The 19,850-nt window shown below is 45.5% G+C and overlaps 9 protein-coding genes across 9 annotated transcripts; 4 read left to right on the top strand and 5 right to left on the bottom strand.

Moving 5' to 3' along the window:
• Positions 1–180: 180 nt before the first annotated feature.
• FPOAC1_005191 (uncharacterized protein) lies at positions 181–2,233 on the bottom strand (the record flags this gene model as incomplete). The annotated part of the gene is made up of 2 exons (XM_044849722.1): positions 181–1,774; positions 1,830–2,233. The coding sequence occupies 2 exons, from the start codon at positions 2,231–2,233 to the stop codon at positions 181–183; spliced, it is 1,998 nt and encodes a 665-aa protein (XP_044708432.1).
• Positions 2,234–3,534: 1,301 nt separating this feature from the next.
• On the top strand, positions 3,535–6,040 carry FPOAC1_005190 (uncharacterized protein; the record flags this gene model as incomplete). The annotated part of the gene is made up of 4 exons (XM_044849721.1): positions 3,535–4,815; positions 4,871–5,012; positions 5,063–5,541; positions 5,591–6,040. 4 exons carry the CDS (start codon positions 3,535–3,537, stop codon positions 6,038–6,040), a joined length of 2,352 nt encoding a protein of 783 aa, XP_044708431.1.
• Positions 6,041–6,096: 56 nt separating this feature from the next.
• Positions 6,097–7,641, bottom strand: FPOAC1_005189 (uncharacterized protein; the record flags this gene model as incomplete). The annotated part of the gene is made up of 4 exons (XM_044849720.1): positions 6,097–6,509; positions 6,592–6,965; positions 7,016–7,323; positions 7,372–7,641. The coding sequence occupies 4 exons, from the start codon at positions 7,639–7,641 to the stop codon at positions 6,097–6,099; spliced, it is 1,365 nt and encodes a 454-aa protein (XP_044708430.1).
• A 413-nt stretch (positions 7,642–8,054) lies between these two features.
• Positions 8,055–9,780, top strand: FPOAC1_005188 (uncharacterized protein; the record flags this gene model as incomplete). Its single annotated transcript, XM_044849719.1, has 3 exons — positions 8,055–9,491; positions 9,543–9,599; positions 9,652–9,780. 3 exons carry the CDS (start codon positions 8,055–8,057, stop codon positions 9,778–9,780), a joined length of 1,623 nt encoding a protein of 540 aa, XP_044708429.1.
• A 106-nt stretch (positions 9,781–9,886) lies between these two features.
• FPOAC1_005187 (uncharacterized protein) lies at positions 9,887–10,504 on the bottom strand (the record flags this gene model as incomplete). Its single annotated transcript, XM_044849718.1, has 1 exon — positions 9,887–10,504. The coding sequence occupies one exon, from the start codon at positions 10,502–10,504 to the stop codon at positions 9,887–9,889; it is 618 nt and encodes a 205-aa protein (XP_044708428.1).
• Positions 10,505–10,956: 452 nt separating this feature from the next.
• FPOAC1_005186 (uncharacterized protein) lies at positions 10,957–11,574 on the bottom strand (the record flags this gene model as incomplete). The annotated part of the gene is made up of 1 exon (XM_044849717.1): positions 10,957–11,574. The coding sequence occupies one exon, from the start codon at positions 11,572–11,574 to the stop codon at positions 10,957–10,959; it is 618 nt and encodes a 205-aa protein (XP_044708427.1).
• Positions 11,575–11,885: 311 nt separating this feature from the next.
• Positions 11,886–13,585, bottom strand: FPOAC1_005185 (uncharacterized protein; the record flags this gene model as incomplete). The annotated part of the gene is made up of 3 exons (XM_044849716.1): positions 11,886–13,350; positions 13,373–13,411; positions 13,488–13,585. 3 exons carry the CDS (start codon positions 13,583–13,585, stop codon positions 11,886–11,888), a joined length of 1,602 nt encoding a protein of 533 aa, XP_044708426.1.
• Positions 13,586–15,877: 2,292 nt separating this feature from the next.
• Positions 15,878–16,723, top strand: FPOAC1_005184 (uncharacterized protein; the record flags this gene model as incomplete). The annotated part of the gene is made up of 1 exon (XM_044849715.1): positions 15,878–16,723. The coding sequence occupies one exon, from the start codon at positions 15,878–15,880 to the stop codon at positions 16,721–16,723; it is 846 nt and encodes a 281-aa protein (XP_044708425.1).
• Positions 16,724–17,182: 459 nt separating this feature from the next.
• Positions 17,183–19,169, top strand: FPOAC1_005183 (uncharacterized protein; the record flags this gene model as incomplete). Its single annotated transcript, XM_044849714.1, has 3 exons — positions 17,183–18,028; positions 18,076–18,477; positions 18,534–19,169. The coding sequence occupies 3 exons, from the start codon at positions 17,183–17,185 to the stop codon at positions 19,167–19,169; spliced, it is 1,884 nt and encodes a 627-aa protein (XP_044708424.1).
• Between the last annotated feature and the right edge of the window lie 681 nt (positions 19,170–19,850).

Below are 19,850 nucleotides of genomic sequence, written 5' to 3'. Positions count from 1 at the left end.
GGTACCGAAAGGCCATCTGTTGGGAGTTTTGTTGAGATGGCAAAATGACCTACATGAAGATCATCGCCGGGAGGATTCGTGGTCTGAAATGCAGGTCCAATTTCGGTAGTTACATGTCAGTAAGGATTGGAACAAAGGTCTTGAAAGGAATGTATCACTTTATATCATAAATGGTCTATCTCAGATACGGTTGAGTCCAACTCTCATATGCCCATTGCCTCCTCTGTTAGCCCGTAGATAGTAAGGCACAAAAATGGCTTCCATCTTTGCACCTGTATTTTCATCGCAATCAACTACACTACCAGGAGCCACACCAGCCTCGGTATCTTCTAACGTTCGGCGCCAACAAGACGTCTTCAATGCGACATAATCCTCTTCTCCAACCTGTTTCCTCTCCTCATCAACCACGGTAGACGCCTTTATCCCGATATCCTTGAAATGGTTATACTCCCAGGTATTATCAGCGTCCTCCATACAATACACCAGAGGTCCCCGAGTAAGCGTCAATGTGCGCTGGTTTGTATATGGGTGAGGCGCAACATATACGGGTTTGAAGTTGCCAATGTTCAAAGAGAACTGTGCGTATTTGGCAACGTAAGCCGGGTCGAGGGTAATATAGCCTTTATGTAGACTTATGCTTCCTTGACTTGGCTCTGGGCTCACGTGGTACTGACCTCGAGACCACCCAGGAACTCTGAGTTGTATCGTGGTCTTCAGTGACTCGGGAGCTGATAGACGAAACTTAACGAGCCCATCCCATGGCCAGTCTGAGTCCTGTTCCAGTGACACTTCTTGTCCAGCCACCTTGAACTTCATGACAGCTTTTGAATACAAGTGCACGTTGATATACACTTCATCCTTGGAGGTTTCCCCGAAGTCCCAGAGATATCCACCTAAGGAGCCATACAGACGTGTGACATTGGGCGGACAACAAGCGCACCAGAACCACTCCTCGCGCACACTCTTGTCACTCTCTGAACTTCCAAGTTGGTTCACATACGTGAAAGCATTTCCATCAAGACTCATTGAAGTCATGACGTTATTGTATAAACACAATTCCAAGACATCTGCAAACCTCCCGTCGAGATCGATGTGGAGAAGGCGTTCCGCAAGCATCACGACTGCGATGGAGGCGCAAGTCTCGGCATAACAGCCTCCTTCATCAGTGCTCTGAGGAAGGAAGTAATCACGTCCGAAGCCCTCCCACTGTTTGATAGCCCCTATGCCGCCTGTAAGGTACATTTTTTTGTCCACCATGTTGTTCCATAGACAGTATAGTGTATTTTTCCAGTCTGATGAAGCTCTGAGGGGTTGGTTGTCGATGCAGACCATGTCAGCAACGGCGGTTAAGAGATACATTGCTCGGACCGAGTGGCCTTCAACAGTATCTTGTTCCAGGATGGGCTTGTGAGCTTGACAATACCAGTGGGAAGCATGCTCTGGGTAGCTGTCAGGCCTCTGATAGATGTTCTGGCCTCGCTGCTTGGACTCCCATTCGAAGTAATGCTCTCCGGCTTGGCCTGTTTTGTTGCCGCGCTCTTCTATGAAGTATCGGGATAGGTCATAGGCCGTTTGGTTACCAGTGGTTTGGTATAGTCGGAAGAGTGCTAGTTCGATCTCTGGATGGCCTGGATAACCGTGTAATTGGTTGTCTGCAGGTCCGAATGTTCGATGGATCAGAGCAACGTATTTCTCGATGGGTCCGAGTAGGAGGTCGTTCTTGTAGTAATAGTGGTGCGCAATAGCAGCTTCGATGAGGTGGCCTGCGTTGTACCTGATGTAGATGTGAGTGATAAGATTGAGAAGACATGATCCGGATTGCTACATACAGTTCATGCATATCCTGCAGATTAGTCCATCTTTTCCCGGGCTCGACCACGGTAAAGTGGACATTTAGATATCCATCATCTTGTTGCGCCCCACGAATAGTTTCAACCAATTCCTTGACAGCGGCGTCTATCTCAGGATCAAACTCGTCATGAAGAAAGTAACAAGCGCCTTCAATCCACTTGGCTATGTCACTATCCCAGAAAAGATGGAAGGGGACAGGCCACATGGACTTGTCGCCATAAATCTCATGCCACTGTAGTTTGAAGCAGTCATAGCGACCTGTATCGCGAAGACGCTTTAGTTGTGTGTGTAGAGTTGTCTTTGCTACTGTGGTCCGCCGGCGGTACAGGACAGAACCCGGGATAAAGGTTGTGTGGTGAAAGGTGCATTGAGGGTGAGACATGGTGAAGGAGTATACTAGGAGTGGTTTGATGTTGAATTCTGGACTTTGGTTCGTGAGTACTTATCGGTCCATTGATGGAGTCTTTCAGTTTCGGTTGATAATGTGGCGTTGGTAGTTCACGGTGGGATGTGGAGGCCGGAGAGCCCACCGGGTATCCCACCGGAAGGACAGCAAATACCCTATAGAGCAGAAGTTGATGGGTTTGAAGTGGGAGGCGGACATGGTCGATGGTGAAGAAACCTGAGTGTTAACCTGTCGTACATTCTTTGAGATGTGGTGAGCCATTAGTTTGTCCAAATAGGTTGTTGCTTATGTGTTTGTTTATATCTTCTCCTGCATGCGGGTGATGATTAACCGTACAAACCGGGTCAACAGTCACTAACAAGACCTTGGTTGAATGAAAAAGGTCGGACGCAAACTTTGCCATTTTTCATTTATTTAATTCATGCTGAAACTGATGTATTTTACCTCATCATCAGCGCTCTATGTGGCCAGAATTTACCGATGTTGAAAGCAATCGCTATTTTGTTCATTGTTGATTGGCCCGCAAAGATCTGGACAGAGCGAGTCTCGACCCGAGCCTTTTCTATTAGCGTTAAAATTGAGGAAGAGATGGCGATTGATGTACCGTTCTTCAATTGACTTTAATGTCTTGGTCCAGTGTCTATTGTAAACTACTTCACTAAACAGAGGTCAAGTGACATAGGTAGATGAACATGATTTGTACTGTACAATGATTAGGTATCTCTTGTAAATGGATGGTAGTTATAGCCTAAACTGAACTAGGTAGATCACTTTCTGATCAAGAGGCGAGAAGTGGGGTTCATCTCAGTCACGCTTGCCAACCTCCCTTGGAATCAATATTGACTCTCTCATCATTTCATCACGAAACATACTCCCTAGCGCAGCATCGTCTCCTGATCTGGTCCTGATGGAGAAATTCCAATGCGGACAATGTCCAAGAAACTTCAAGCGACAAGAGCACCTAAGGCGACATCAAAAAGGCCACGACACGCACAGACGCTTCGAATGCGACATCTGTCACAAGGGGTTTACTCGCAGGTAACAGTCATTCAAGATGCATAAGCAAGCAGAAACTAACCAAGTCTAGTGATATCTTAAACAAGCACATCGCTATTCATAACCATCCAGCCTCAGTCAGACGCGATGCCACTCGACAAAGAGCCTGCTTGGAATGTGCCAAAGCACGAGAGAAGTGCTCAAGGAGTACACCCTGTCAACGATGTTCAATAAAGTCATTAAGCTGCGAATATCCCAACAATATTGATAGACAACCAACCATGCCGCACGTACATCAAGACAGGGCTTCCCTTGTGCAGTCAGACAGCGGTGTGGATCTTGCAAGTAACATGCAGTCCCTGCCATCCAACACACATTTTCCGATATCACCTCAGCATGAACCAAGCGCAAGGCCAAGTCAATATCATGAGAACAATAGGGACACAGCGATGCAACAGCCTCAGACATTTGAATATGACCTTGGCTCGTGTGATATTGACTGGGACTTTCCTATGAACTGGCTACCATACAATAACGAGATCGAAACTAATTATTGTTCGATACTGGGCCTGGACGGAAACCCGGCTTCAACAGGGTCCCTCAACCCCCCGTATGGCAACGACCAATCCGTGAACCAGACCGCTTTGAGCTCCTTTGCTATGGACAACACTCCGCAGACAGTCTCAACGGTTGCTTCACTCTCTCAGGGAAGCGGAGTGGCTGCCTCTCCCCAGCTCAGTATGACGTCCGATCGCACCATCCCTGGCGACCTGTACGCTACGAGCTCGAATGGCGCGCGAAGACCGTGTACGGCTCGATCAAAGCAATTACTTCCTCCAATAGGTATCGAGAGCTGCAGACAACTGCCTTCTATTTCTCAAGATTCCAGATTAAGAACAAAGAATAGTGACTGGGCGTTTCCAGACTTCGATCACATTAATATCCAAAACTTTGAAGAACTTCGAGAACCAACGATAACAGAAGCCACCTATGCGAAAATGTACGACGCTTTCGAGAACACGTGCCTCGAATCGGGCATTTTCAAAGACGAGTTCACATGTTCGGAATTTCCACCACTAGCAATCTTGGATTACTGCACAATGCTCTTCTTCGAACACTTCAACGCCATATTTTCGATTGTGCACCCAAACCTGGTGGACCTCAATGCCGACTGGGTTCTTACCCTCGCGATTTGTGCAATAGGAAGCCAGTATTCCGCCACTGAGGACATCGATGCATGTGTTCAACCCCTACATGAGTTCCTAAGGAGAGTTTTGGTCGTTCGTTTACAGCTGGGGAATTCAGAAATGAGCCTCGCTTTAGCACAGGCTCTTGTCTTGAGTCAGGTCGGTCTGTTATACCACGGTACAAGTAAATTTCGTCGCAGCAGTCATCAACGAGTGAGTGATCTACAAACAGTTATCAACCTGTACTGGCAATTCTATTCACAGTCGGAGAGCGACATCAACACTGAACTCAGTCGAAGGGGATCCAACTCCCATGAAAAGTGGAAGACATGGGTTCAAGAAGAAACTTTGAGGAGACTGTGCTACTTTATATGGGTGAAACTACATTGAGTTACATCGTTTGGAGAGGGTTGGGCTAACTTCGCCTTAGCTTTTGGATCGCATGGGCTGCTACTTCTTTACCGATCATCACACTGTCACGTTTGATGTGCAAGATATCAGTTTGCCTCACGATGGCCTATGGTCTCAAACATGCTCATCAGACTGGTTGAAAACATACCAGCGCGTCGAGGGTATATATAATAACATGGCCAAAGCCAGACAAGTTACTTACGAATCACAGAAAACCCTTCGCTCTCATCAGCCGTAAACACCATCTTCCGTGACCGAACCACCAAGTCGGACCTGGGAGAATTTTCTCGCATCATTCTGCTTCATGCGGTCTATCGAGAATACTCAACCGTAAATACCTACTGCAAACGCTCTCTATCATCATGGATGCCACAGAACGACCCCGACAAACACGACGAGGACTCGGGCGCACTAGCTCTTACGGATTCTAACTGGAGAAATGCTGCGCTTGATTGTGTAGACACATTACATTGGGCGGCGAACGGGATGATAGCTTCATTGCTGGGCGCAGAGCATCCTACTGTGCTTCATTTACATTTTTCACGAGTCGTTCTCCTTGTGCCTAGGGAGATGCTCATGACTTTAGCAAAATATATCGAGGCACCTGAGGATGCAAAGAAGATGGCGTCGAACCAGCAAAAAGCGTTACAGGCTGAACGGGAAATTTCCAAATGGGCGCAAAAGGATGGGGTAAGTCAAGCATGTCAATATTTGAAGGTATGCCCTAACAATTGGTCAGTCAAAAGCACGTCTCGCAGTTTTGCATTGTGGTTGCTTCCTTTGGCACATCCGTCGATATGCCAAGATGGCATTTTACGAACCCCCATGTGTGCTCTGGGCGATCCTCACTTTGTGGGCCTACAGCGTGTACTCATCTAAATCAAGACGATCTTCAGGCGAAGAACGTAGTGGGAGTGTGACACGCCGCCCATCACCGGACCATACCAAGGTCGCTTCGGACGACGAGAACCCAACATTCATAAGGCTAGATCGTCCGAACGACGATGAAATGGTCCAATTATTCGTGAGGACGGGCGTTCTGAAGGCATACATTAGTGGCGTCGGAGATATATATGCCCCTACAGCGCCTACTCGCATTTTGCGTGAGGGGAGGAAGATCCTCGAGTCCGTGTCCCTGGCTTGGGGTCGAAGCACAGAAAACCTGGATTTGTTGAAAGCTCTTGGATGAGAGTAGGTCTATTGCTGAGACTAGTCTATATTGCTTCAGGACTTTGGGTATCCCTTCTATTCCATCGGAAGCGTGACCTCGAAAGCATAAGCCGTCGTTGTGTCTTTATGCTCAATTTTGAGTCTCAAACTAGCATTTTCAACAACCCGCGACGTTTCCTCCAAATTCTCAGGACCGTCAACCCTCTTGAACTTGTCTTCGTCAACTACTACAAATGCCAGAGTTCTGATCTTGACTTCAACATTTTCAGGCAAGCCCATCACATCAATCGCCCAGTCACCAGATCTGGACCGAGTTCCAGCAAGGATGCGGATGGCGTTTGCGTCTCTTGTTGCGTAGACGTCTAGGAAACCGTCTAGGGTTGGCGTGGTCTTGACGCGTTCGCCTGTCATATCGGAGCCGTAGTATTTGTATACTTGATACTCTGCTGTAGGCCAGTATCCGTCGCCGTCAATCCGGTATTCTCCATCTGACGTGTTTGGTTTGCATAATAGACCTCGAAACAATGTCAGTGATGGTTATACATACAAACATCAAAGGTGAAACTTTACCAGCCAAGAAGTCATGCAGAGCTCCAGCTATTGCCCAGTTACCCCTCAGCCCATGAGCATTTTCGCGTTCGAGACCGGCGATCCACCAGGCCCCTGCAGACGGGACCTGTTCGCCGTAGACAGCGTACTCGTTGATGTTGACGTCCTGCGCTTTGTCGAGAGGGATATCGAATTTGGCCAATAGTTCGTGGAATGTCTTCATCGATCCGGCCATAGTATCGCAGTCGTTGCCACTCTCCATGTGCCATGACCATTGATCAGGAAGAGTGTCGTTTTCGAGGCACTCGGTCAGGAAGTCGTTCCACCATTCGTGGTTGATGGTTGGAATTGCGGATATGCTTGGACCTGCAATCCTGACTGATGGGAGTGTTTCCCTATGCCGTCAGTATATAGGTATAATGATGGAATGGAAAGCTGCACGTACTTGACCTTCTTGAAAGTGCGAGACCAAAGAGTCAGCCACTGCTGTTTGGAAGCACCCCAGAAGAAGCTTAGATCAGGCTCGTTCCAGATGTCAATGACAAGGCCCTTTGACATATCAGAGTCTTGGATATCCTTGAGTGTCTGCTCTAAGAAGGTATCCCAGCGTCTCCAGTCACTATTGTCACCAGGATACTCGAAGGTCTCAGACTGGCCACCATCAGCTCCCCAAAGGGGAGGGAGTAGGTAGATGAACTCTCCTCCATACTTGCGCGTTGTGTTGTAATTACTCAACGCTGACGAGAATCTTGCCTGCGGCGATGTGAGTTACTTGTTATATCACAGATAGGATGACTTCACCTTATAGTCTTCATTATTGACAGCATAGCCTTTGGTGTTTGGAAGCTGAGATCCTCCACCTCGCCCATAGTTGAAACCAATCTCCTTGTAAAACCGCTCAGGGATCTGATCAGGCTTATCAGGTATACCGTAAAGGATACCAGAGGCAAGGTGACGAGGTGGCCCAGTTGTAACGGCCAAGTCAACGGTTGCAACACCAACAGCAGGCCCTTTGACTTTCGCCTCCTCATCAGGCAGGCTCCGCAACATTGACATGTAGTCTTCAGGCATTTTGGAAAGGTATTCTTAAGGATATGGTTGTACAGCTAATGTGAGAGTGATGACTTGCCATGCCAAGTTTATAGTTCATTTCATGGTCACTTGTTAAAGCCACAATATGAACCGAACCCATCGCGGGGTCCTCCGGTGGGATCTCCGGTGGGATTGAATCCCCGATTGGCGCGTCTGGTTCTTCAACCTCCCCCGCAAACAAGGAAATCCTGATCCAGACCTTTGGACCTCTTTTCCCCATGGGGTCCTGGGGTAAACCCCTGTCGATATCATCAGATCGAGTTAATACTTAAACATCCTTTGAGCCGCAGGTTTGAAGATCTATCCTTCTTCATGCTCATAACCAATTTCAAGAGTCATCGCAACCATACACGACTCGATTCATCTTTTATTCATTTGAACAACTCATCAACATGGCAGTCGAAAAGACTCCCACTATCAATCATGTCGAAGATGAAGTTGCATCCGACTCAAAGGAATGGAGTCACATCCAGGGCCAGCAGGGCGCTGACATTGATCGAAATATGACACTTTGGGAAGCTATCAAAGCTTATCCTGGTGCCATTACCTGGTCATTCCTACTCTCTTCGTCTATCATTATGGAAGGCTATGACATCGTCCTCATAGGCAACCTTATGGCACAGCCGGCTTTCCAGAGGAAGTATGGCGACTGGTACGGCGACAAACTCGGCTATCAGATATCTGGGCCATGGCAGTCCGGACTTGGCAACGCCACTGCCATTGGAACTATTATTGGTGCCTTTGCCAACGGTTGGCTCACTCAACGTTTCGGATATCGACAAACACTGGTAGCGTCACTTCTAGCTATCACAGGCTTTATCTTCATCACTTTCTTTGCTCACAACCTGCCCATGTTACTCGTTGGCTCTACTCTCTGCGGTCTACCATGGGGCGTATTTGCGACTATGGCCCCAGCTTATGCGTCCGAGATTTGTCCTATGGCTCTTAGAGGTTATCTTGCCAACTACGTTTGTCTTTGCTGGGCTCTCGGTCAACTTCTCGCGGCTGGTGTTCTTTTCAGTTTCTCTGACAATACTACGCAGTGGGCGTACCGCATCCCCTTTGCGATCCAGTGGATCTGGCCTATCCCTCTTCTGATCATTCTGTGGTTCACTCCTGAATCGCCCTACTGGCTCGCTCAAAAGAACCGACTTGAAGATGCGAAGAAGGTCCTTCGACGAATCTCGGCCAAGAGCAACAAGTCGGATGAGGATCTTGATAAACAACTTGCTATGATTGTGCACACAAACAAGATAGAAAGCGAGCACAGTACCGGATCTAGCTACCTGGACTGTTTCAAGGGTATTAACCTTCGTCGAACTGAGATTGTTAGTCTTGTGTTTGTCGCGCAGAATACTACTGGTGTTGGTATCGGTGGCACACCAACCTACTTTTTCGTTCAAGCCGGTGTCGATCCCAAGAACTCTTTCAAGTTCGCTACGGGTGCTCTTGGTCTCGCATCTGTTGGTGTCATCATCTCATGGGCTCTCATCTACCGCATCGGCCGGCGAACGCTGTATGTTTGGGCTTGTGGCGCATGCACAGTGCTCATGCTTCTCATCGGTATTCTTGCTAGCGTTCCACAGTCCCAGGCCGTGAGCTTTGGACAGGCGGGCATTGTGCTGATCTGGGAGATTGTATTTTACGCAACTATCGGTCCCGTTTGCTACGCGATTATTGGCGAGATCCCTGCTGTCAACGTTCGCAGCAAGAGTATCTGTCTTGCTCGTATTGCGTATTACATTTCACAGATCTTGAACAATACTTATGGACCTTACATGATCAATCCCACTGAGGGCGATTGGAAGGGTAAAGTTGGTTACTTTTGGGTAAGTCTACACATTATTTGCAAAGCAATTCCTTCTCTAACCTTGACTTAGGCCGGTCTCTCTCTGCTGACTTTTGTCTGGGCTTACTTTCGTCTCCCAGAAACCAAGGTATGGACCTCCAGGTGATTGATGTTGCAATTTCTAATACGATGCTTTACAGGACCGATCATTTGAGGAGATTGATATTCTTTTCGCCAATAAAACATCTGCTAGGAAGTTTGCTGAGACCAAGGTCGATGCTTATGCTGAAGATTCTGAGGGTCGCATCGTCAAAGAGGTTGGAGTTTGAGATTGCAATTACTCGATGACTCTGATTAGTTCTTTCGTTATGACAAGTTTCATTAGTAACAATGTTATGTCTTTTTGAGAAACGCTTTCCTGATAATGACTGACAGTTACTCAACCCCTCGTAAAACAGCCCACTCCTGTTCTAACATGCCATAGTTGATCATATCATACCACTTCCGATCCATATAAAATGTCTCCCTCTCCCTCCCTTCTTCCTTGAATCCCAGCTTGGTATAAACATGCTGAGCTCGTGTATTGAACCCAACCGTACTCAACCCCACTCGATGATAACCCCCAAATCTGAACGCCCAGTCAAGGAGCCAATTGATAGTTTCGCTTCCATAGCCCTTATCATGATATGGATCACCAAGTGTGATGCCCAGTGATGTACGTCTATGATGCTCGCGACCAGCCGGGATACCTCCCCAACCCAAGATGGCAAAGCCGATGGGTACTGGATCAGAGGACTCTATCCCTTGGGCCTTTGCTTCTGAGGACGAGAGGCAGACCATTACCGATAGAGCGCACTTCTGGATTCCAGATATGAGTTCTTCTGAGCTCTTCTTGTTTCGTGGGCGAAGCAGAGAGTGATCCGCGAGAGCTGTGTTGAAGGGATCGTTTTCGTGAAACTTGAAGATATATGCTGTATCCTGTTCGTTGTTCTCTAATGCCCTGTAGACGAGCCTGTCAGAGGAATATGTTTTTGGTATATTTGGCATGTCCATAATTACTATGATCGTGTGTTACCGAGGCCTAGTTGAAGGACGGTGCTCCGTGGTTTTATACTTCACTGGTATCACTATCCGACACATGAAAGACTCACACCAGTCTTTACAGTAAGTCTAAATTCCACAGGAGGCTGCTTAATGGAGGTAGTAATCGGCTATGCGGCAGCGTTTTGTATCAACACCTTCCTAATTTGGCAATAGTGCGTGACTCACTTGTACTCAGTTGATGGATGGTCATGGAGTTTGTATGATGTCTCGGTTTAGATGTTTCTAAATTCAGAAGTATCATGTAAATCGCAAATCCTAGATACCTCTTTCCAAAATCCTACCAGCTTATCAGTTGCAATAGACAGATGATGGTCTTCCAAGTCCGAGCTTGTCTGACGTGAGCATCATCATGGTCGCCTCCCCCTCACCCCGCGATTGTCACTTCCACATCATGCTCAAGACTAGATAACTCGAAGGATAACAAAATAAGCATATACCCCTGCTCCGATCCTTTGATGCTCCTTCACATTGCTGACAAGTTGCACTTTTCTGTCTTCCACCAAGTTATCAACCTTGGTCTCATATCCCTTTGGTTGCCAAACAGATTCTCTGATAGTAGACACGATGATTCCTCCAGGTTTTGCCGCCCTGAGAAACTCATCAAAGGCCTCTGGTCCGACATGGCCTTCTGTCATGGTTCCAACGCAGATAACAGCATCGTAACTGTCTGCTACAATGTCGAGTCGCTCGGCAAGATTTGCAACACTGAGAGACTTGTAGACGCCTGTTCGCTCGGCGACTTCGAGCATACCAGGGCTGAGGTCGATGCCGTCGATGTGCTTCGCGCCCTGATTGAGTAAGGCTTCGCCAACAAGGCCTGTGCCACATCCTGCATCAAGAATCTTTACTTCTGAAATATCTCTAGAGTGCAGATGGCTGACCAGGTTCGCAGCAGCAACCTTTGGTGCGACATAATCTTCTTTTTCAACATCTTGGTTGTAATTATTTGCCCATTCGTTATAAGTCGACCGTGTCTCTGCAAGACTGGTTGATTTTAGGGATCGCTCGAGGTGGGACATGCTGTCAAAAGTATTGTAGGATTGGCGATGTATTTCCTGAATGTCACTGAGAATGCAAGCTACATGTAGTCTCTCAGGTTGTATCAAAGTGAAAGATTCAGATTGTCGTTAGCTAATGACGTCGCTGTCAATATGAAAGATGACGTTGGATGCTGCGAGATAGATACCACTAGACCAGACTTATCCTGACATAACGCCAAGATGACATCAGCTGTACTTTCACAAACTCAATATGAATGCTCTTATTATGGATGCTATCTCCTTGTCTTTAGTTGCTGTTACTCCACCTCGGCCCAAGAGATATCTATTTATTACAAGACATACTCACCATCGTGATTTTCCATCAATAGCCTGGACCGATGCAGTCCATACTTTGATGACATCTTGGCCAACTCAGCCATGAAACCAGGCACGCCACCAGGTATCTCCTTATTATACCATTCCTTTGGATTGTCCATTGACAGCGCTGCCTCGTGCATCTCAGCCAAGTCCCTGCTGTCCCATATACCCTCCCTCCTGTTCAGACCTCGAAGAATGTTCAGTGCCCGATATCGATGGTGAGACTCGGAGCAGCACCAAATGACAAAGGATAAACTGGAAATTAGATCGCCATCAAGTGAGAAACTTGGTTGGCCCGGTATGATCAATCTTTGTGCAAAAGCTTCCGCGGCATCGAGATAGGCCTCTACGGCCCGCGGATCTGGCTCCGAATCGTCTTCTAGCTCGAGAGACATGCTCATCCTCCAGAACTGCTGCTGTAAATCAAGGTACATGAGTTGCGGTGATGTCCACTCTTGGTATTCCCACGTGGCTATGTACTTTTTGGTCAATTCGAAACGTGTGCTCCAGGCTCTGAACCGATCTTCAAGCTGATCCCATGATTCTTGCATGATTGTTTTTGTGACCATGTCCAAATCGTTGAATGAGCCCGCGGGAGACCCATAGCCATCTCCGCAAGGCATAGTTGATATCAATTCGACTGTTTCAACGTCTAGTCTTCGAAGTGCGCTCGCTGCTTCGTCGAGATCCCGAAAAGGCTTGTCGGAACACTCTGTATCGTACGTCAAAGCCAAAGGTCCAGACCGTATGTCAGGAATGATTGTATCTTCCATAAACGCCGAGGCTTCACAGCCGAGACTGGAGAACATGTCAAGCAGCTTTGTTGCAATTTTCTGTTCGAATGGGTTGGAGGCTAAACTTGGTGAGGATAGAAGACGGGTTCCAGCACGAATGTGTCGAATTGACTCTGCGTATCGGCCAGTGATACCTTCAAATGCAACAAACAAGAGGCAGCACACAAGAGTGCATTGAATATCGAAAGCTGATTCAAGTGACATGTGGGGAATGATACGCGAGATGGCCTTCTGATATTGCGACATAGCCAAGCCTCTGAGTTGTTGAAGTGGAGAGCATGTGTCTTGGCCAGCCATGTAAAAGCGATGCGCTGCGCCAACAGCAATGATGGCATGCTTTATGGGTTCGCATTGGTGTGCCAAAGGCAAGACAACTGTGAGATAAAAGTTTGATGAACCGGGAGCACAGGTGAGTTGTGTAGATGTCCAGTGGTGAAAGTGATGGAAATAGCAACTCTCGATAGATGTTTCTGCCACACTAGGGTTGAAGACAGAGAGAGGATATGCCTTGACGGGTACAGAGATGGCAGCACGCGCCTGGAGTTTGGCCTTGTCGGGTGCTGCATAGCCGTCGCACTTTACACGGCCATCACGGCAGCGACGACATGTTGGTTTTTCCTCGTCACATTTTACATGCCTGACTCTAGGAAGGGTTAGGATATCACACTATAGTCTTGGTCTTTGATTCAAGGAAGACGAACTTGCTGTAATAAACAAAATTCATTTATCAGCTACAGACTCATAACCAAGCTTATTGGATGAAGCAGGGATACAACTTACCAGGTTAAGCAGCCGGTGCGAACTTTGGGCTTGGAAGCACGCTGCCATTTGGGTTTCTTGGGCAGAATGACAAGCTTGTTCTGGTTCGTTGTCTTCATTTTGAACTGATGTAGTATGTAGATGAGCCGAGAAAGAATAGAAAGGCTTTGACTAAGGAAGAGGATGCAAAGGAAGTTATTCTGTTGGACGAGCCGTACAAGGGAAATATCAAAGATCTGCTACGTGGAGTCTTCAGGGGGCGAAGCCGAGACGCTAAGAGATGCCAAATCCCTGCTTTTACGGTGCAGCCAATGGGAGGCTTTACTAAAGAGCTGAAGCTTCGTCTCCTTGCTCTCGGTTATTCTGTGTCATACCGAAACTCAATTTCTAGTGTCTTTTCTTCGGTCTTTCGCTGTCCGAAAGTCCGCTCTACAGGGTTATCACACAGTGATATCCGTGATGTGCCACGTTTGAGGCCGTGTTTCAAATTACAAACAACGGTCTAATGCAACTTGAAAGTGAACAAGAGTTTTGATATGATAGTCTCAGTGGAATTCTCGGATATAGCCTTGTTTCATCGACCTGTAGACTCATTTCCAGTTGCCGAAACAAGGCATGCATACATCTTTGCTTAATTAAAGCGTCGTAATCACACCTATCACTGTGAGGCCTTGTCAGAGTCTAGAACGTCAACAAATGTGATGTGATGTGGTATATCTTCACATCATGTACCTCCATTATTCGTGCTTTCGGCTACGGCACAAAACTTCCTCTTGGCAAGGCTGACTTCCCCAGACTTTGATGCACTTTTGCTAGACCGAAGTCGCTGACCGAAGATGCTGACGTATTTTGGTTGACTCACCGTTCCTTTGAACTGAACTTTGTCACAATTTCGTTGCATATTTCACATGTCGGCATATAATAACCAATCAAGGCCTTTTAACTATACATTACATTCACAGCTGATGGTTTATTCTCTAGCCTATGAGACTAACATCTCCTCAAAGTAGTTTCAGTTTTGTCTTGGCAGGAACCATGTCTTTGTCTAAGTTCTTCGACTTGGCAGCATTGTTACGGCAGATGGTACCTTTTGTCTGAAACTTACCAATTCTCAAGGTAATATTCCACGAGTTTCCACGACAAATCTTTACTCTAGGTGTTGCTGATTCTTGGCAATTCTTTGGTCGTCATGTGAAGGAAGAAAAACGAAAAGTTGATGAGACTAGGATTGGCAAACTAAGTTTCCCAAATGGCAAGGTTAGGCCAGCCGGCAAAAGAGGCAATTGGATCTCCTTGAAAGACAGATTTGTAAAAGAGAGGCTCAATACGAAGTAGTCTCTCCTAGCTATAAGTGAAGTGTTGGCATATACTAATACAAACGTTCAATACGCTATTGTTATGGACGATACTTCTCACGTCAGCTTGGTAACAATCAATTTCATTCTAGAACATGTCTAACATATGATCTATCATACTGTTTCTTAAACGCTTTTGCATGAAGTTGGACCTGGGATATACATTCGGTATATGGTTTCTGTGTCCTCAACAGGAAAAAGATCGTCAGTAAGGAAGACGATGTACGCGGCCGCAATCTCGGAATAGCAACGGTATTATGATACAATTAAACGTTGAAGGCCATTGTCAGGAACTAAGTACGCCTAGTCAACAGTATGTCATAGAATGAAAGATTTCGGGTACTACAATTGATAAGCAAGTCTCTGTACTCCATCGAAGAGAATGAATGTATGAAAAAAGGTGGAAGCTATACTATATAACAATACTACTCCATATTAGTTTCCAACTGCAACATATCAAGGCACGTTATTTCACAATTATACGTCACCATGAAGAACGTCAAACAGTCGGAATGTAAAAACCATCCCTTACTTGTGGTAGCACCAGCGATGATGTAACAAGTACCACATAATTTCACCAACTTATATGTCAGGTGCCGTAATAAAAGGCCCTACTCAAGCCTGCCCGGAGTAGACTGCTGGACAGATTTATATAGTCCCATAGCGAGTATATTAAGGCTGTTTGTTGAACATGACATCTAATTCATCTTGGTGATGACTTATCAGGCAATCATAAAGGCCACATAGACAAGAAAGGCTGGCCAGAGATCGAGATTTGACAAGGTGATAGGGTGAAATCTTCATTTATATACAGATAATCCTGCTGGCATATTCTTCCTGTGAGTGGAAATGAAAATTTGAACATGGTGGTTGGAATAAAGATAGCGGAAGTCGGTGATAACTTTCATCGTCCAGCCTCGGCTATTGCAGGTTGATACATCCGTGATTGCCGATCACTCCATGTATATAATAAGCCAGTCAAGAGATCACCCCGCAGTATAAGATTGAGCATATGATACCGGCTATAATCCTGTTGTAAATTACACATCCCCGATAATGACTGATCCAGAACCTCGGGCTGTCCAAGCCACTCAAACCTCGGATGGAATCACAACCATCACCATCTCCCGCCCTCATCGCAAGAATGCAGTAGATGGGGCCACTGCTAAAAAGCTTGCCGAAGCTTTCTTGGCTTTTGAAGATGACGCAACTCAAAAAGTCTGTGTTCTTTACGGAAATCACGGTACTTTCTGCGCTGGTTTTGATCTCCATGAAGTTGCAAAGTACAACTCGGGCCAAGAATCTGGGGACTATCGTGGCCCAACTGTCGATCCCTCACATACAGTTGACGGCCGTAATAATGGTCCGATGGGCCCTTCAAGGATGCAAGTCAAGAAGCCTGTCATCAGTGCAGTCTCAGGATACGCTGTGGCTGGCGGATTGGAGCTCTCACTTATTGGTGACATGCGTGTTGTTGAAGAAGATGCTGTATTTGGTGTATTTTGCCGCAGATTCGGTGTTCCGCTTATTGACGGTGGAACTGTTCGACTTCAAGCCATAATTGGTCTGGGTCGAGCCATGGACATGATTCTCACAGGACGAGCCGTGAAGGCTGATGAGGCACTGCAGTTTGGTCTTGCCAATCGAGTTGTAGCCAAGGGTCAGGCATTGACAGAAGCTACCAAGATTGCTAAACAACTTCTAACATTTCCTCAAGAATGTATGAATGTTGATCGATCTAACTGCTACTATTCTGTATATAATGCCAGCTCCTTTCAGGATGCGCTGAGGAATGAGTACGAGAATGGTGTCAAGGTCGTCGATACGGAGAGTGTGAAAGGTGCTGCAGCTTTTAGCAGTGGGACGGGAAGACATGGCGTCTTTGAAACAGCGAATCTCTGAGGGGAATTAACATGTTTTACGATGCAAGGGAGCATCCAAGTTCAAGTGCGAGGTTAGTGAAGTTTGCATAGCAGAATTCCCACGTCCCTGAAAGCATTACAGTCTGTAGACTAACAGTGCCACACCTATACCGATCGAAGGTCTGGGATCTCTCCACTGATCAATTTCATGTTCCGAATAATAATTCAGTTGAATGTGGCTCTGCGTAAAGCATCACAATAGACATTGGTAAGACGTATGCGAAGGATGGAGTTTGGCTGTGTACGGGCAAATATTTGACCGCCCCGGCTTACGGAGATCCCATTACTTATACGACGGACTTGTTGATTAATAGGACCAACTTTTTCTTTCTTCACAAAATTATTCATCTTTCACCCTCATTATTTGGCAAACTCGCACCAGACACGTCTATCAAGCTGCTATTCTCCTAGTGTGGCTGTCACCTGGACCTGTGTCTCGATGGATCTCCTGCCTGTGGAGCAGAATACCCTCACCGGGGAGTTGGACACTAACAAGGAGAAAAGAGAGGCCATACCCGCACAACCTAGTCGTTTATGTATGGAAGATGAGAGATGTAGACTTTGTCTGTTCAACTTGGAGGAAGACGACATGGTTGTTGTCCGTGTGTCAGATGCTCCAGAGGAAAGGTTCTCCCCAGAATTCCCTTTCTCAATAATGCATCACACATACGACAGTATCAACCGCATCCGCATACATGCCTGTCGTCGGCCTTGCAAAGAAAAGGGCCACCTCACTCCGTTCTTCCACGCTGAGTGTCGGAAATTCAAACAGCATGACGTTTCCAGAGTTGTGTCCACTGGAGCCTTCCGATTTGAACCGACGGTACATGAGCAGCACCGTCGTTTCACTCATATCAAGCATTTTCTAGCGCAAAGATTGGATGCTATGTTTCAAGTGAAGCTTCCTACTGAGATATTAGACATAATAGCCCAGATGCTTGTTCACGAATGTGCTACAATCACAAACCAGGAGCGATCTGTGGGGAGGACTGAAGAACATGAGCTAATTCGTTTGGACTCTGCGGTATATGCAACATATTCCGTGGTTGATGGCTTACGTTATGTGAAGAGTCTCACGAATTTTCCTGTCCCAGACAGAGACGGATACGCGCTACTGAGCAAGGAAGGACAAACTCTTAATCGGCTTTATATCGCGCATAGCTATAGAGGTGTCCGAGCGATCAAATTATGCCCATCAAATGTGTCTATGTCGGGCCCATGTCCGATCACGGGTTGTTATTGGCGAAACATCCCCGACGTCGAAAGGATAGTCATCCACGACAATGTGAGCAGACTTTCACGACCGAAGGTTCTTTATTAATCCATCTCTAGGGTTTAATGATACGGGGTATAGACGTCCTAAGAGAGCCTCGTCACCGTAGCATCAGTGATGACACGCACTGGGCGAATCTCGAGCATCCATCTGACATCATAGATCTTCAGAACTTGGGTGAGGGCCTGAGTTTAGACAACAGTGACGTCCGGATGGCATCTTTTGACTGCAATGCGGAGGGCATCACCGGATATACCGTGGTCACTGACGGACATCGAACGGCCACTGTCCATGCCCACAGATCTGGCGAAAAGGCTAAATTCTATGATGAGATAGATTATTCATGGCCTTGTGGCTTCTTCATTTACATGCCACTGGATGAGGGAGAGTATTTGGCAGAGATCTGCCGTCACCATGGTAAAGATCCCAACTCTGACGAAAAGGGCTCAGGCAGTTTGGTGGTATGATAGACTCCTCCTTGCTCTCTGGTCTCCAAACTCTCTAACTCACTTGGCAGTTTGTTACAAACAAAGGGAGAGCCATTTTGTTCGGCGCCGCTCTCTCTCTGGTTGACATTACAGCATTCCACAAGTTGGCAACACTCTCGCCAAATGGTTCACAGATTTATATCAACGACTGGACTTACGATTTCATAGATGAAATACGATATATCGCATTCAGTCAAGGCCTAGTACCCTTAGAAGAACAACCAATTCCCTCTTGTCTGGTTCCTGACTTCCCGAGCGCCTGCACCAAAACCAATGGACCCTGGTTCAAATCATCTTGCAGCATGACAGGTATAAGTGAGATAACTCTTTGCAGAAATACTTCACTTGCGCATAAACCCATCATCGGAATGTTACTGTACTATGACAACGGCCATCGAGAATGTCTCGGCCGATTCCGTTTCGATAAGACTTTGGAGACGCTTCGTCTTGACATGAATACGGACTTATACGTCGGATCAGGACGAAACATCTGGGACTTTCTGTATATTGAACAGATCCTTACTTCTCCCCGTTACAACAAGGCACATCTCCGCTGGATGAAGCTTCCGCGCGACGGTGTCTTGGAATGGTGGAACTCTTACCAGCACTCCATTTTGCGTCACTTGTCGGAGAAGGTCACCAACCTTGATGGCGACCGATTGTAACGATCCTGGGGTTTTTAAATGCATTATTATCTTTCGTACCATGTTTAATTCTATGTCACAGGTTGAAAGCATGTTTTACAAGGAGCATATGTCTACAATGTTATATATATGTCTATTATATTAAATTTTATTATATTAAAAGCTATAGTATTAATTATAAGCTTTTTCCTTTTTTCTTTAAAATTTTCTTTTTTTAATTTTATAAGATTTTTAATATAATAAATTCTAATTTAATAAACTTTTTATAAAATAATATTATTTTTATTAAATACCTTATAAATTATTAATAATTTATTTTTTTTATTAAAAATTATTTTAAAAATTATTTTAAAGATTAAAAAGTAATTTTATTTAAAATATTATACTTTTTAATATATTAAGGCTATATTTTTTTTAAATTTTATAAAAAGCTTTTAAAGCTTTTTTTTTTATATATAATAAAAATTTAAATTTTAATTTATTAATTTAATAATTAATTATATAGCTAAAGGCCTTATAATTAAAAAAAATAAAAATAATAATTTAATAATTATATATATTAATAATATTTTAATTTTAAATATTAATAAAAATAATATATTAAAGATTATAAAAAGTATTAAATTTTTTTAATTAATTTTTTTTTTTAAAAATAAAATTAATTATAAAGATTAAGCTTTTATAAATAATTCTTTAATGTGA

The sequence above is a fragment of the Fusarium poae genome, chromosome 2 (genome assembly GCF_019609905.1).
Source record: "Fusarium poae strain DAOMC 252244 chromosome 2, whole genome shotgun sequence".
NCBI classification, from domain to species: domain Eukaryota; kingdom Fungi; phylum Ascomycota; class Sordariomycetes; order Hypocreales; family Nectriaceae; genus Fusarium; species Fusarium poae.
This window is presented reverse-complemented; position numbering and strand designations above follow the sequence as displayed.